At 41.1% G+C, this 17,147-nt stretch overlaps 1 protein-coding gene across 1 annotated transcript; it reads left to right on the top strand.

The window, feature by feature from the left end:
- Positions 1-305: 305 nt before the first annotated feature.
- LOC118423614 (NXPE family member 3-like) lies at positions 306-10,615 on the top strand. The gene is made up of 7 exons (XM_035831838.1): positions 306-401; positions 4,193-4,263; positions 5,930-6,313; positions 7,334-7,665; positions 8,234-8,466; positions 8,888-8,962; positions 9,544-10,615. Exons 2-7 carry the CDS (start codon positions 4,198-4,200, stop codon positions 10,092-10,094), a joined length of 1,641 nt encoding a protein of 546 aa, XP_035687731.1. The 5' UTR covers positions 306-401; positions 4,193-4,197; the 3' UTR covers positions 10,095-10,615.
- The last annotated feature ends 6,532 nt before the right edge of the window (positions 10,616-17,147 follow it).

Below are 17,147 nucleotides of genomic sequence, written 5' to 3'. Positions count from 1 at the left end.
TACCGGCGTAGAGCCTTACAACAAGGCCAAATAAGGGCATGTCCCTCATTATTGGAGGGGGGGGGGTCTTGGGGGGGGTCTTGGGGGGGGGGGGTCTTGTCATAGTTACCTTGGTGGGTCAAAAGGTCGACTTGACCCCTCTTTCACCCCTACCCAGAGCTCAGAAAATTCCCCTAGACTAGGCCGTCAGACGATGCCCTCTGACCTGCACCACCGTGCACCGCCAGAATAATGATAGTCAGCGTGTCCCTACTATACTACTTCCCAGTTATTGAAATCAAGTCAAGTGAAGAGGCAGGCAAACCGGTTAGACAGCACTACTTACAGACCGAGTGTGACGCGGGGAGGTCAGCACTGCAAGCTTGAAAATATTTAGTGTTGTCACCAACTTTGTCTCACAGGTGGGAATTTATTAACTGTATACATTCTAAGTAAAGGAATCAAGCTGTCTTTTTTCGTTGTCAACAGTGTTTGAAGTTATCACATATATACATATATGTAGTTTAGCCTCCATAGCAGGCTCTCTAGGGCCTTTTTTTGGCTCATTATACACTTTTGCTGGCCATTTCTATTTGTACTGGGTCGCTGATTGCTGGCCTTTTCTGACTACCGGCCCTGTAGAAGGGATCAAGCTGTCTTTTTTCGTTGTGAACGGGGTTTGAAGTTACATATATATGTAGCTATTATTTTAGAAAACATGTACTGATATCCCCTCCTGATTGTATAGAGTTCTATAAAACGACTAAACTTTACTCTCAGGGAATTCTTGTGGTTTTGAAAATGGCGATATGCTTGAATGTTGTCACCAACTTTGTCTCACAGGTGGGAATATATTAGGTGTACAAAATTCTAGGTGAAGGAATCAAGCTGTCTTTTTCGTTGTGAACAGGGTTTGAAGTTATCACATATATAATTATGTAGCTATATTATTTTAGAAAGCATGTCCTGATGCTTCTGATTGTATACAAAACGACTAAGCTTTAATCTCAGGGAATTCTTGTGGTTTTGAAAATGGCGATACGCTTGAATGTTGTCACCAACGTTGTCTCACAGGTTTTAGGCGAAGGAATCAAGCTGTCTTTTGTTGTTGTGAATAGGGTTTGAAGTTATTACACATACACGTAGCCATTATTTTAGAACTAATTTTCCCTCCTGATTATATATAAAATGACCAAACTTTACCCTCAGAGAATTCTTGTGGTTTTCAAAATGACGATACACTCGAATGTTCATCTTGTTCTCGGTGTAGTGTACATGTATTTGAGGGAGAATACATGTGAGTCGTTATGTGTCACAGTGAGGTATAAATTGGTTGGGTAAAACGTTGTTATCCAGCAGTATGGCTAAAATACGTAGTTTGCTTATTGCTAGCCTGAGTGGCTGGGTTAATGATGGGCGTTAACCGTCTGGCTAGGAGAGCGATTAAGTCAACAAAGCGTCTGGGGGGGGGGGGGCGTTTACGGTCATCTGTCATCTACGTAGCCACCATTAGGCCATAGCAAGTAAATTTTATAGATGACATCCACGCGCACTGCACGAAAAACCTCATTTCCAGGATGGAAACTGACTTACATATCCCTCGAAATTATACATGTCCTTCAAAACCCGGAGGTGTGCTGCCTGCGAACGAGATTTGTACAGTCCTTTACATGTCCTAGAATCTCGCGGAAATGCACCATTCTTGTGTACAGGACGCGTTAAGGGCTTGAAATATTTATCATTACATGCTTGAAAAAAGCATGTACTGTTTCTGGTAGGGATATTTGTGATTCCGGACCTATATCTTTAGAACCTCTGGATGGATTGCGATTTCCTTTGCTATGGGGATAGAGTGTGTGACCTATTGTGCTATTAAGTAGATTAGAAGTTTGCTGTTGTTTTGTGGTTCGTTTAAAAAAAAAATTATTTACACCCCTTTTTGACAGGAGTAGGGTGGTCCCAGTAACTGATACCGTAACAGTAACTGATAGAGCATGCCAGCTGGGTAATTAGGCATCCGCTGGTGCGGGGTGAATCACTATATACACATTAGGGATATGAAGCTGATGGCTGCACAGATCCACAACTAGTAGAAAGAGTAACTGTGACTATCCCTGTCACCTCTGTATGGAACGAACCATTATATACACATTAGGCCACAGCAAGTAAATATTATGGATGACATCAGCGCGCGCATTAATTTTCGCCTGATTTCAGAAAAAAAAAGAATTTTTTTCTTCTGCAGGGATGGTCAACATGACGATAAAGTACCAAAATGAGCAAATATATTGTGTTATAGCCTGATAATTGTACTTGTAGAAGTGACACTTGCGAGGTACCCAGGACTGTAGTTGTAGAAGTGAAACTTATTGGATAATTGTAAAAGTGACACCAATATGGACGCTATGAGTGTGGTTACCAACTTTGTTGGTGATGCAAGTCTACCACACTAGTGTCACTTTTACCACACCAGTACATGTCTTAAATACAGGAATGAATGCCTTGTTGGCTCTGATATCATGTTTTGTCCCTTTAATTCTTTTTACAACACTCATCACAACTTTATGGAGCCTATTTTTGAAAATGTAGCCATCTTGTTTTTTTCACCCATCTTGTTTTTTTCGCCCTATCGCACTATTTTTGCAGTCTGCAGAGGATGTCATCCATAAAATTTACTTGCTGTGGCCTTAGGGATATGTGCCAGGTGCAGGTGTAACAATAGGAAATAAAAAGGAAATGGTCAGAGGTCACCAGAAAGGTGTAGTTTTGGATTTTACCGTTTACCATAGGTAGATATATAAGAACAATGATGGAATAATTTTGCCAAACGTCAAACCATATCAAACCCACAACACACCATACGCACCATCACAAAACAAAATATTTCAAGCAGGTTTGAGTTTTCAGACTCTTGTTTTCGTGTGATTTCAGAAAAAAAAACAAATTTTTTGGAGATAGTCCACTTATAAATACCAAAGAAAATACCAAAACTAAAAAACTATGGTGTGTTGTAGTCTAGCAAGGTAACTATGACTGTATGTGTAGAAGTGAATGCAGTTGGATTGTTGTAAAAGCTGCACCACTATTAAAGTCATGGGTGTAGTTGCTAACTTGGTAATTGAGACCAGTTTACCACACTAACTATTACCACTTTTGCTATACTAGGTCACTTCCTGGATAGAGGAATGAATGATTGTACGTTTTGTCATTACTCATTACACAATTCTTCTCACGACGTTTATGATGTCTATTTTGAAAATTTAGCAATCTTTTTTTTTTTACCTATCTTGTTTTTTTTTCGCCCTATTTCAATTTGTTTTGGCAGCATGCACAGGATATCATTTATAAAATTTACTTGCTGTGGTCTTAGTCCCAGTGTCTAAAGAGCCGCAGGTGACTACTGAGGCAGACTATATCCTAGAGTCGTAGAAGAACTCAACACCGGTGTCCTTGCTCATTTCATATCTATGCGTTAGGTAAAGCTTATCATAACATTAGTGCGTTTTGGCTTGACCCTATACAGGCCGGGCTTTTTTGGTTATTCCAGGGTCTTTTGAGGCCCTCCACTTCTGACTACTGTAACTCTTAAACAAAATTTCATATGACCTCCATTTTTTAGAGAATGATGTACACATAATGTTTAAAGATCATGACACTATTATTACGTAATTTGACGTAATTATGACGTCATTTATTTGGCTGATTTAGCTGAAACCGTGGAACTATGTCAGTAATATAGCAAATTAACGTGAAAAATACATTGTTTAAACGGCAATTAGCAAAACGGTTGCCACAGGAAAAATGAAAACATTTTCAAATTTAGCTAAATTTAGGAAAACGTACGGATGTTGGTGGCTTAAGCGTAAGCGTTATGCCACATGGAAGTTGGTGCACCCAAAGCCTGATTTCTTTTTCCTTTGCCTACTTTAAAAAGTAAGCCTGGTTTCAAACTTGCGACATCTTGAAATACTACAATTAGAATCCCAAAGTCTTAACCCTTAACAGAGTTTCAGCACTATAAAATGCTATCAGTGCCAGGGTTGCCTGCTGACCTCGAAAAAGAACCCCCCAAACAAGGTCGGATATATCCGGGTGCGGCACACAGGACATGTACACGTGTGCCGCCATTTGGCAGTTTGAACTTTCCTCGTCTCAGAACGGTTGCATTGTGTAAATTTGAAAAGGCTTCGCTAATTGTGCTATTTGTTAACAGAGCACATGATGGCCAGTGCCCGAATGTATGGAGTGTTTACGGCGCTAGTGGCTGTCGTCACTATACTTACGGTACGTTTTTCTCCTACTGTTGTTACCACTCATTATTTCAACACACATTCTTCGTTAACCAGGAAAAATGAGGCATAGAGTTGGAAAATATTTTTTTTTAAATTTCCAAATTACTTTGATAACTTTGACTGAACCCGGTTAGAAATAACAGAATGGAACACAACCAAACACTTTGTATGTAATGCTAGTTCACCTTTATCCGTTGGTAACCTATATCTATTTCTAAACACAGGGCACTTATAGACATCATGTCGATGGGTAAATGCATGCATGGAAAATGAAGTATCCAAGTATCAAATTTTGGCAGGGTCATCTAGAAAGTTATGCTTTCAGAGATAGTTTATATTCATCACAACCTGCCACCTGGTTCAACAGGTTATATTTTAAGGAAGAAACAATTATGGTTGAATGACCATACATGTATATAAGCTGGCTAAGGGAGGACCGGGGATGGGGGTGGGTGTTGGCTTCACGGCCTTTTTATTCTGCTATGTCCCTTGAGTATAATATAGTATGTAGATCACGAACTGCCATATATAGAATTCAGACTTAAAGAAACTTTATATCCAGGAAACAACGTTGATATTTTCTAGTTTTGGAGAAGAATTGTAATATCTATTTACATAATTCAACCTACTCCTTATACATCTCATATCACAAAAAATGAGCCTAAATATAGATCTCAAATGTAACGTTCCCTGGCTTAATCCACACCTGTATATCTCAACTGTGCATACCTAGCTCGTGGTGCTGCACTAGTGATCACTTGATATACATGCACATTGTACACACTGTTTTTCATAGTCACAGAGTTATAAATGTATATAGCATGGCAAGCATTTTTCAATGTAGGTTACATAAATGTGATACTGAAATGGAAACATGGGAAAGGCTTGAATATCATCAAAACCCATCATTAGAATTGTTTTCCTCTGAAGTAAAATGTTCAGCATCATATTTTGTAAAATCCAGTCAGTTTCAAGAGCAGATCTAAAAAGGTTAAGCGAATATTTCAATGAACCAAAGAGTGTTTTCTGATGCTGCAATTACTATGCATTCGAAAAGCAATTTCTCTGTGAAGTCTACATTGTGGTACTTTGACAGCAAAGCTATTTCACCCTGACTCATTATAATTCATGGCCTCATCTATGTTGAATTGTGCGATGTATTGTGGGCCACCTGTTGTAACGGAGCATGTCTGATATCAGTGATAGGGCGGTATTCATCATCGCGAATTGTGCTTTACACCTGACTGGATTTATGGGTGATTATCTATATAGAAGGGGGGTCCTCTGTAATTTCATAATTGTATCTCATTTCATTGCTCTTGTACATTGTAGCCCATTTAATTGCACTTGTACATACAATTGTTAAGTTTGAACCCACCGCCCGTCGACGTGATGTTCATAACTACCCTGTTTATAGAAACAACGGATATAGGTTACGCCACAGATAAAGGTTAACTAGCGTTACCAACTACGACGTCAAGTGACCAAAAATTTAGGTTAAGAGTAGAACTGACGTAGCGGTCATTTCAGTGATCTAAAAAGGATAAGAAAATGAAGTAGTGTACTAGTAATCTTAAAGTAGTGTATATGGACGTCTAGATTATGAAATAAGACTACAACTTAGTATTCATTTATTTTCTCCATTTTCTGTCTTGTAGACTATGATATTCTCCGTTCTGCCTGAAAATCCTCATCCTGAAATAGTCGTGTTTCCAAAAAAAGTCTCATGTCGATACAACACTGGGGATAAGCTTGAAAAAGTCACAAGCCAAAGCGACTTAGATCAGGTCACGTACCCAGGGAATACAGACGTTACCGTCTTAAGTAATGCCAGTGACCATCACCAAGGAGACGTTCTTACCGTAAGGGTGGTGGCAAGGGACAAGAAAGGAAGGCCGAAGACGTACGGAGGAGACTTCTTCCGCGCCAGACTGGTCAGTAGTGACCGTTCGCTACAGGCCAGTAGTGCCGGTCACGTCACTGACCACTGTAACGGTACCTACACTGTGCAGTTCCCGCTTTACTGGGTAGGCGGCGTTTCGGTGAGTACAATTAATGAAGACCTTTATTGCACATTTTGCCCCACTGGGCTAAGTAAAGGTCACATGGTAAGAATCATGTATATGTAACAATGGAAACAATCATACACATCTATATATGCATATATGTGCCTAATATATTCTAGGGCATTCAACTCCTCTCGCTGGTTAGAGTTGGTTTATCAAAAGCTGTCAGGAATATAAATTTCTCTTTACTATTCAAGTATCTAAAGTGGGTATATTTACCTAACACACAGTCAAGTAAAATGCTCCTATCGCAATCATACAAAGGACAATCCATAGTAAAATGTACTTCATCTTCTACTTTGCCTAAACTACAAAATTGGCTTGTTCTTTGCTCTAGAGGAGTGTGGTTATGTCTGCCTGATTCGACATAACAGGCTTTTATGTCTGCATGCAGTGAAATAATAACCCTTGTCATTCACGATTGAATCTAAGAAATGATGCTTTTAGCTAGAAATCATAACTGATTGCCTGGCGGCAGGTACACCAAAAGCGTATATTATTTGTACAAACGTTACATTTAAAAAATTAATTTAATAGTAAATAATTAAGTCTTCCCCATAGGGAGATTACTTTCCGTTTTCGTAACACAGAAAGAAATGGAAGCTGTAACATGCTCTTTACGTTTCCAGCTTTTTGATTGGTCACAAGTCTGCCTTTATGGGGGACACGTCACAGTTTTCCTATCAGCGCGCAGGGCTCAAATCGCTCGCTCAAACCGAGATCCAATAAAAGGATCCAATAAAAACCGATGACAAACTGGAGGCCGTGAAATGTAGCTTTTGGATTGGCCAAAGGTCTTTCTTTGTCATGGATACGTCACATGTAAACCAATGAGTGCGCAGGGCTCAAACTGCCCAGTCACCCGCCGGCTCTCCCCGTGCACCCTGACCTATTTTCTTTGTCATAAGCACTTAAAACTATATATTACAAGATACATATATTTCTATACAGACAGATAACTCGAAGACTTAATACGTTTTGTATCCATTATACCAGATAAAGATTCAGCTCGTCCATCCGAGTGAAGCAGTGCAGGTTCTACAGAGAACGAGAGAAACTCCGAACAAGCGGTTCTTCGTCTGCTCCTTCTTCGACGTGAAAACGAAGGCTACAGAAACAAGACAATGCTTCAGTTCTCCCAACCCCAGCCTACCGCCCCAACAACAGTGCGATTTCTCCAAACGGGAGGTGAACGGAACCTGGATTTGTGACAAGCCGGAAAAACTTCCATGTTCCTCTATTTGGTTGTGTCGGTGGGACGGGGGCAAAAGTTATAAAAGAGCAGTGGGTCTCCTGTCTGGTAAAATGGAACCAAAACTTTTCAAAAAGTAAGTGCAACCAATAATATCTTTAAAATAAACGTAAACTATGAATAATTTAAGTAGATGCTGTAGTTGTTTCTTAACCTTTGGCATAATATGTTTCCTGTTTCCTGTTTACTCTTTTACTTATAGACTCACTTAATCTCTCACTCACTCACTCACTTACTCACTTACTCACTCACTCACTCACTCACTCACTCAATCACTTATGAAATTATTCGCTTGCTCCCTCGCTCATTCACTAATTCATTCGCTTTCTCAATCGCTTAGTCACTAACTCACTAATTCACTCGCTCACTCAGTCACTCACTGACTCGTTCAATCACTCGCTCACTCAATCACTTATGTACTCCCTCGCTTGCTCACTCTCATTAACTCCCTCACTCAATCGCTCATTCACTCACTGTCTTGCTCACTCACTCTCTCTCTCTCACCCACTTATTTACTAACACAAACACACCCACACGCACACACACACACACATACACCCACACACCCACACACACACACACACATACCCATATACATACTTAATATTTCACTAACCCCATTGTCCTTGTTTCCCCATACACAGACCATATCTCGAGGCGGAACTTAAAGTAGACACCAAGGAGCCCATACGTGTCCTTGAGGCAGAACTGACCACACCTCAACACCTTCCGGCGTGTACCGGGGACGTACGTGAGTCTGGGGTCACACTGGGTCATTGGTCAGCCAAGGTCTGGACATCATCAGTCTGCAATGTCCGAGTTTTTGCCAAAGAGGACATCCGGCGGTGCCTGGCTAACAAGACAGTTTACATGCAAGGTACGTGTAATGGTGGGCTTTTAAAGGCTTTTATAAGGACCTCATTCGGACCTGAATACATGTATATACGCACGTATTATCTCACCTTATCATAAGTAGTCAAGCGCCTTTCATTTCTGCTTCCTAATGTTTTATACTTCATGTAGTCAGTTTGTACTGAGAGAGAGAGAGAGAGAGAGAGAGAGAGAGAGAGAGAGAGAGGTGCAAAACCCGCAAGGTTACTAATTATTATGATGTATTAGAATTGTCAAACAAAAGAAAATATGACTTCTAACATATTGTATAACCAGTTAATTACTTAGAAAAAGTGTAAGCCTATTACTGGTGGTCATAACCATACATAACACTACATATATATGTCTTAAATCATGAATATGAATTAAAGGTCGACGAACTGTAGTTTGACTTTATTTTACCTCAGGTGACTCCGCCCTATTACAGTGGAGCACTCGTTTGAGGGAAGTGATACCATTGACAGACATCATCGGTCCCGCAGGTATGTCTACGGTTAGGTTTACACTTTTTTTGAAGCGAGAGAGTGAGATCTACTCAGAATTATCGTTGAAGAGATTCATGCATTACTCACGTATGTACACAGTTATTAATTTTTTTCTTCAACCAGTGACTACGTTTTAGATGTAAACACACGTACACGTCCGTATTGCTCACGGAATGACTTAGTTCTCGCAAGAGTTGCGGGGGGCTGAAGATCCACGCAAGTCTTGACCTAGTTCTCACAACTCTCGCGAGAACTAGGTCACTCCGTGAGCAAGATTTGAAGGTACGTGTGTTTACCTTTAAAAAAAGGTCACTGCTTGAAAATAAGAAATTATTTTAACTTCTCAGAATGAGATCTCCAGATTGTAGACATTGAATTGTTATTTTCAAGTTGATAGATCTTATTGTAATATTTCTGACCTATTTGTAATAGCAGGTCATTCCAAAAAAATTCGGACATGAAGCCAAGCAAACGTTCGCCATGCTCTACGTACTACACTGCTTGGAATCGTGGTGAGCAAATGTAATTATGACGTGAAAAACATAATTCTCTGAGATTTGTGCCTTTTTCTGTTACAGCTAAGGACGGCACGCCTAAAAGACCTCCACATATCAGACTAAGGAACAGCAGCCAATGGAACATCTCAGTTAGTTTCCAGTTCCATCACTTCCCCACACAAGGGCACAGCTGGAATTACTTCTACGATTTTAGTTACACTGCCGACGTGTTGGACTCCATTCGCGGAGGCCCAAACACGGTAGTGGTTCTCGGTCTGTGGGCTCACTTTACCGCCGAGCCGCTGGACATGATCCGGTCGCGTCTGCACTACATACGGGGTGCTGTGCACCGTCTCCTGCGCAGGAGTCCGGACACGCAAGTCTACGTGAGAACTGGGACAACGCGAGAACACAATAAAGGGAAGTTGGAGTACTACGTGCTTGGGAGCGACTGGCTGGCTTACCAGATCACGGAGGTGATACGAGAGGTGTTCCGGGCGGATCCAGACGTGGTCGTGCTGGACACATGGGACATGAGCGTGTGTCAGCCGGGGAAAGACAGCATTCACCCTGATCAAACTATGGTGGACAGTCAGCTGAACAGATTCTTGTCTCATATCTGCCCAAACTAGAGAGATAAACAGTGAATTCATGAGAAAATGATCTGAGGTGACAGACGTAACGACGTGTTGTGCACACGGGAATCGTAAAGTAAAAAAATAATAAATCCTTTATTTCATCGACGTTATGATGCAATTAAGAACTCACGGTTGTGCTGAGGAACAGTGTAGATTTCGTGTTTGTTTTGTTTTAGAGTTATGTCAGGATCTGTAAATACATGACAGAAGCGTCGCCTATCGAATTGATTATTGATTGCAGGCAGGAAGAATATGAAACATCATTTACTGACGTAACTATCCGCAATAACTATATCCCAATGGCATTTTTTTTTGCACAATAAATAAAGAATATTCATTCTAATCACAATTTTAGTATAAGAGTAAAATATATTCTGTTTACTTGCATCTGTTTGAAAGAAAATTGGTGAATTTTTGCGTCGGGGAAAGTTAGATATCCAGGTAATAAGATCATACGCAAAATAGCAATTAGAGCTACTCGGGCAACTTGATATGATTGTGGACTCAACCATTGAGAATAAGCTTTGGGTTCTCTTCGTTATATTTGAACGCATTAATTACCTCCATGAAATGTAATGGAATGGAGGTTATATTTACCTCCATGAAATTTCATGGAGGTTATATTTTACCCCGCGTTTGTCTGTGTGTCTGTGTGTCTGTCTGTCTGTCTGTGTGTAAACAAGATAACTCAAGAACGGCTGGGTGGATTGGTTTGATACTTGGTGTGTTGGTAGGGTGTGATGAAAGCTGGAAATGATTAGATTTTGGGCCCCCTAGCGGCTCCCCTTGGTACTGCAGCGCAACTTCCGGTTTTGCTATTTTGGTGTTCTGAACATGCTATGGTCACGATTTTTGAGTATTAGATAGCTCTTGTGCTCAGGAAGAAGTGACATAAGTTTGGGCCCCCTAGCGTCTAGTTTTGGGATAGCAGGGGCATTTTTGTCAAAAACTTCTGAAGAGGATAACTCAAGAAGGGAACAACGGATTTTCATGATTTTTGGTATGTAGGTACCTCAGACAATGTTGTACAAAATGAAATACTAATTATGCAAAATAGGAGCAAATTTGCATAATTAATGACAACATTCAATCATAGCAGTTTTTTCTATGTATCTCTTGTCTTGGACGTGATATGGTCTTGAAATTTGGGTGGTAGATATCTTTTAGTGTCATGACAAAGTGGGGCAAGTTTCAGCCCCCTAATATTTAATTTGGGAACTGCAGGGGCGTTTTTCTCAAGACACTCCAAAGAGGATAACTGCAGAAAGGATTGACGGATCGGCATCATATTAGGCATGCGGGTACCTTAGGAAAAGATGTTCATAATGATATACATGTTATGCAAATGAGGACTTAATTTGCATAATTAATGAGGAAATTGTATAATTCCATTGTTTGCAATAACTGGACTTCAATAAATGTAACACATGTTAATTATGATAGGTGGAATATAAGCAGATACCAAATATGGTAATGAGGAACTTATTTGCATGATTTATGTAAAAATTGCAAAACCGCTTTATGATTAATAATGGGAATTTTATAATTATGAAATGTGTACGTTTGTCAATGATGAACAACACCATGCATAAATTATGTTTATGTCTGAGTCAATTGCATGAAATTTACGAAAGCTCTAAATGTTCATGGAGGTATGAGGTCGCCGAACTCTAGTTTACCCTGTGTTTGTGTGTCTGTCTGTGTGTGTGTGTGTAAACAAAATAACTCAAGAACGGTTGGATGGATTGGTTTGATACTTGGTGTGTTGGTAGGGTGTGATGAAAGCTGGAAATGATTAGATTTTGGGCCCCCTAGCGGCTGCCCTTGGTACTGCAGCGCAACTTCCGGTTTTGCTATTTTGGTGTTCTGAACATGCTATGGTCACGATTTTTAAGTATTAGATAGCTCTTGTGCTCAGGAAGAAGTGACAGGAGTTTGGGGCCCCTAGCGTCTAGTTTTGGGATAGCAGGGGCATTTTTGTCCAAAACTTCTGAAGAGGATAACTCAAGAAGGGAACAACGGATTTTCATGATTTTTGGTATGTAGGCACCTCAGACAATGTTGTACAAAATGAAATACCAATTATGCAAAATAGAAGCAAATTTGCATAATTAATGACAACATTCAATCATAGCAGTTTTTTCTATGTATCTCTTGTCTTGGGCGTGATATGGTCTTGAAATTTAGGTGGTAGATAGCTTTCAGTGTCATGACAAAGTTGGGCAAGTTTCAGCCCCCTAACATTTAATTTGGGAACTGCAGGGGCGTTTTTGTCAAGACATTCCGAAGAGGATAACTGCAGAAACGATTGACGGATTGGCATCATATTAGGCATGCGGGTACCTTAGGCAAAGATGTTCATAATGATATACATGTTATGCAAGTGAGGACTTAATTTGCATAATTAATGAGGAAATTGTATAATTCCATTGTTTGCAACAACTGGACTTCAATAAATGTAACACATGTTAATTATGATAGGTGGAATATAAGCAGATACCAAATATGGTAATGAGGAACTTATTTGCATAATTTATGTAAAAATTGCAAAACCGCTTTATGATTAATAATGGGAATTTTATAATTGTGACATGTGTACGTTTGTCAATGATGAACAACACCATGCATAAATTATGTTAATGTATTAGTCAATTGCATGAAATTTTCAAAGCTCTAAATTTTCATGAAGGTATGAGGTCGCCGAACTCTAGTTCAATTTAATTCGATTTGATTTGATTTAACCTAATCTAATCTAATTTAATTATTGTCATTTTATTTTCTCTAAATACATATTATTTTATTCTATATTACTTTTTAATTAAATTCTAGACAATGCGAAGCCCAGGCAGCGTTGTTTAAATTGGGTGTCAAGATATACCTAAATTTGCACATCTCTTAGAATGTTTTATCTTTTTATTTTGTTTAATTGAATCTTATCTTTTTTCCATTTTATCAAAATAAATTTCATTTCATTTGTTTTATATTTTGCGTACACCCGATAAGACCACTCACTCACTCACTCACTCACTCACTCACTCACTCACTCACTCACTCACTCACTCACTCACTCACTCACTCACTCACGCACTCACGCACTCACTCATCCTCTATGGCCAACATGAATATTGGCAATATTGGCTATTTTTTTCAGAGCACGTGATCTTTTTGTTAGTACCCAGATGTATGCTGTGTTTAATGTGCTACTCTACGATGTCGCAATGTTTCCTTTTCTTAAACTGTTATCATAATCAGGCCGTATATTCATATTTTATATCACCATAAATGCTATAATACAAATAAATCAACATTTAATGCTGAAATTTAGATAGAGACAAAAATCAGCACGTGCAAGTGAGAAGGGCATTTCTTTTCTGTAGTCTTCTCTCACCCTAGGTTCAGACCGAGAACCCAGTGAACGTTTTGTCTCTTTCCCTCATTAATTTCTTTGGGTCGGCACCAACCGTAGAAGATCTGGGGTCACTCTGGTTGTGATGAAACAAGAAATAAGCATAAAAAAAAAAACACGATTACACTGTAACAACTTTTAACTCGCGAAAATCATATCATCCAACGACTTTTATTACATGACTTAATCATTAGCTAGATAAGATTAGTCTGAGTGCAAGCGTCTACAAGACACGATTCTGTGCAACTCCTATACAATAACAACCCTTAATGATTTAATCATATTGCAGCGCAATGCCCTAAATACATATAATCATAAAATCAAGAGTTATGAGTCTGGTGAATAAAAATAGTGTGCTCACAGTAGACGATCTTTCAACATTTGGTACGGTTAGACAATCATCACCAAAACGAAAGGAACGAGTTTTTAACTGACCGATATGCCAGTCAAAATACTCTTACAGATTTCTGACGAAAACACATGCACACAAAAAGCAGGTAAGTGGGAATTTTTATTGAATGAAAGGTTTATATACGCATACTATTAGAGAAAACGTATTAAGAGGTGATGCAAGGGAGAACAACACAGCGATGTTGTTTTTGCTTCTCTTAACAGTTGCGTCTGCATCCCCAACTGACCAGCGTAATCATCAATGTAAGATAAAAGAATGGCGAGCGTGTGTTCCCTTCTTGAGCAGATCAACATCCTCTCATTTACTGGTGACGGTCGATGCACCTAGATCCGCTTGTGCCATATGCGATGATCTATCAAAGGATGGTGCAATCGTCAGTCCCTTTTCTTATCTTCCAAGTGCCGAGCGCGTTGCAGTGAGAGGGTACCCATTCTATGCCCTGTCGGCAAACAGCTTGAAACCGCTCGAGCATTATCAGGTCAAGCTTTTGGCTTTGGTAGAAGGTAAGATCACTGATGTAGAAAGATACACCTTTTTGATGTTTTCCAACCTTTGCGTCCTATCCTTAGATTCTAACAGATTGACGCATGTCAAGAAGGCTTGGTTCATTGGTTTAAAGAACCTCTTGGTGCTGATTTTGTCAAACAACTACATCAAGCAGATAGAGTCAGGGGGCTTCGTATACCTTTCTAGGCTTAGTCATTTGGACCTAGAAAACAATCGGTTACAAGTTGTGGATCCTGATTGGTTCATTGGACTGAAACGTACCGAGATCTTGAATCTGGGCTGTAATGCAATCAATAGCATTTCCTCGGGGGCATTCCAACACCTACAGCTAACCTGGCTAGACCTGAGTGATACTGACCTGTCATACATGGATGAACAGGTGTTTTGGTTGCAGTCTTCACAGACATATCTTCATGTTAGCAATGACATGTTGTCATCTATCCATGATGCAAAACCACACGAACTAAAGTGGAACCTAGGTCGATCATCCTATATGATCGATGGGTTGGCAAAATTGGTCGTTGGGGTTCCCAAGTTCTTATTCTGTGTCAGGCAAAACAAGGTAAGGCAGAAAATCTCCTTTGGGTGGACGTTTAATTCGTCAGTCAAAGTGCCTCGTAAGATCGACCAATCAGTGGTCGACCCTGGCAAGCCATGTAATTATTTGGATCCTTCTCTGCTCACAATCTCAATACAGGCCCCTGTTGTTGTCTTGGCTACCGACGGTTCTCTGACAAACAATTCGGTCTCCAAAATGCGTGAACGATGTAGGCTGGTTCGGGAATACGATAGGGGCATTGCAGTGGGCCTACCGGAAAGCTTGACGTTTCGACTGATGTCCATCGCCACAGGAGATTCGACCTTTGAAGGTGTTGCCATGTCATTTATCCAAACACTACACACAGACACATTCGCCACCAAAGGGTCCGGACGCAACGAAAATCACACCACTCATCCAAACAACACCCGTGACAACACAAAGAGCATCGCCTGCATTTTACTCACTAAAGATGAACAAACGGAGTTGTTCTCCATTGACACATTGGATCAGACACAAGCACCGACAACCACAGATACAGACTACTCTACCAGACTGACACGCTCTTTCGAAAATACGCAACAAGACTCAACCATACTGACACACTCTTTCGAACATACAGAAAAACAGTATACGTTCCAAGAAACAGGATACGCCTCTACACCGCAGGTGAGTACCACACCTGGAAAAGAGGTCCCTCAGGCAACAGGGTACGTTCTCATCTCAGTTGTTTCCTCGGCAGTGGTCGGTCTGGTTGTGTCGTTCATTGTTGTTTCGATATGGAAGTTGCACAAAACAAGGTTAAAAGTTGAGGGTGGGAGGGCCAGCGATGATTCGCACATTTGGACAATCCCACGTGGAGTTGCCTTCCCTGGCTTGTTGAGGTCGCCTTCCCTCCCTGTACTCTCAAGTAGAATGCCTGCGGATGACGTAGCTTCATGTAGGTCATTGCCGGCTGCTTTGCACGCGATAGAGACAACATACAGTGAGATTCCCGATGACATAGCCGTTGCACAGCGCCCCTTGCCTGCTCTTCCGCACACATATTGGCAGATCCCAGATCATGAAGCCACTGCACAGCGCCCTCTGTCTGTTCCACAACATACCTACAGTAACATCCCAGATGACGTAGTGATGCCTTGCTACTCTGATGCTGATGCGTTATCGCTTCAAGTCGTCACAAATTGTGGGCATGCCTTCAGGAATTACACCACTAATTCCAGTAGAAACCGGCCTGGAAGATCCGTTATCACATATGGATCTGCTAAACAGACTAATGCCCAGAGTAATAGCTTCTACGGAAAGTATCCCGAGGTTATCCAAGGCCGAAGGGCCCGTAGACAGCTGATGACTGCTTTGGTCTCCAAGCCTTCTGACCAAGGTATGAGCACGCGCGTAGAAGTTGCCATTCCCCTCGTCAAACTGCCAAACACCTATTGGCCATGGGAGATTCCAGGGAAGGGAACCCGTAACACACCACGGCGTGCGTCCTTTCCTTTAGTCACACTACCTAACACCTACTGGCCATGGGAGATTCCAGGAGAGCAATCCAATAACGCACAGCGGCGTGCGTCTCTCTCTACACTACCTAACACCTACTGGCCATGGGAAATTCTAGGAGGGGAACCCCATAACGCACAGCGGCGTGCGTCTCTCTCCACACTACCTAACACGTACTGTCCATGGGCGATACCAGGGGAGGGAACTCATGAAACACTACGGCGTGCGTCCCTCCCCATGGTCACACTACCTAACACCTACTGGCCATGGGAGATACCTGGGGTTGAAACCCGTAACACAACACAACGTGGGTCCCTTCCTTTAGTCTCACTACCTAACACCTACTGGCCATGGGAGATACCGGGGGTTGAAACCCGTAACACAACACGACGTGGGTCCCTCCTTTCAGTCTCACTACCTAACACCTACTGGCCATGGGAGATACCGGGGGTTGAAACGCGTAACACAACACGACGTGGGTCCCTTCCTTCAGTCACATTACCTAACACCTACTGGCCATGGGAGATACCTGGGGTTGAAACCCGTAACACAACACGACGTGGGTCCCTTCCTTCAGTCTCACTACTTAACACCTACTGGCCATGGGAGATACCGGGGGTTGAAACCCGTAACACAACACGACGTGGGTCCCTTCCTTCAGTCACACTACCTAACACCTACTGG

This window comes from Branchiostoma floridae, chromosome 9 (genome assembly GCF_000003815.2).
Source record: "Branchiostoma floridae strain S238N-H82 chromosome 9, Bfl_VNyyK, whole genome shotgun sequence".
Classification (NCBI taxonomy): Eukaryota; Metazoa; Chordata; class Leptocardii; order Amphioxiformes; family Branchiostomatidae; genus Branchiostoma; species Branchiostoma floridae.
This window is presented reverse-complemented; position numbering and strand designations above follow the sequence as displayed.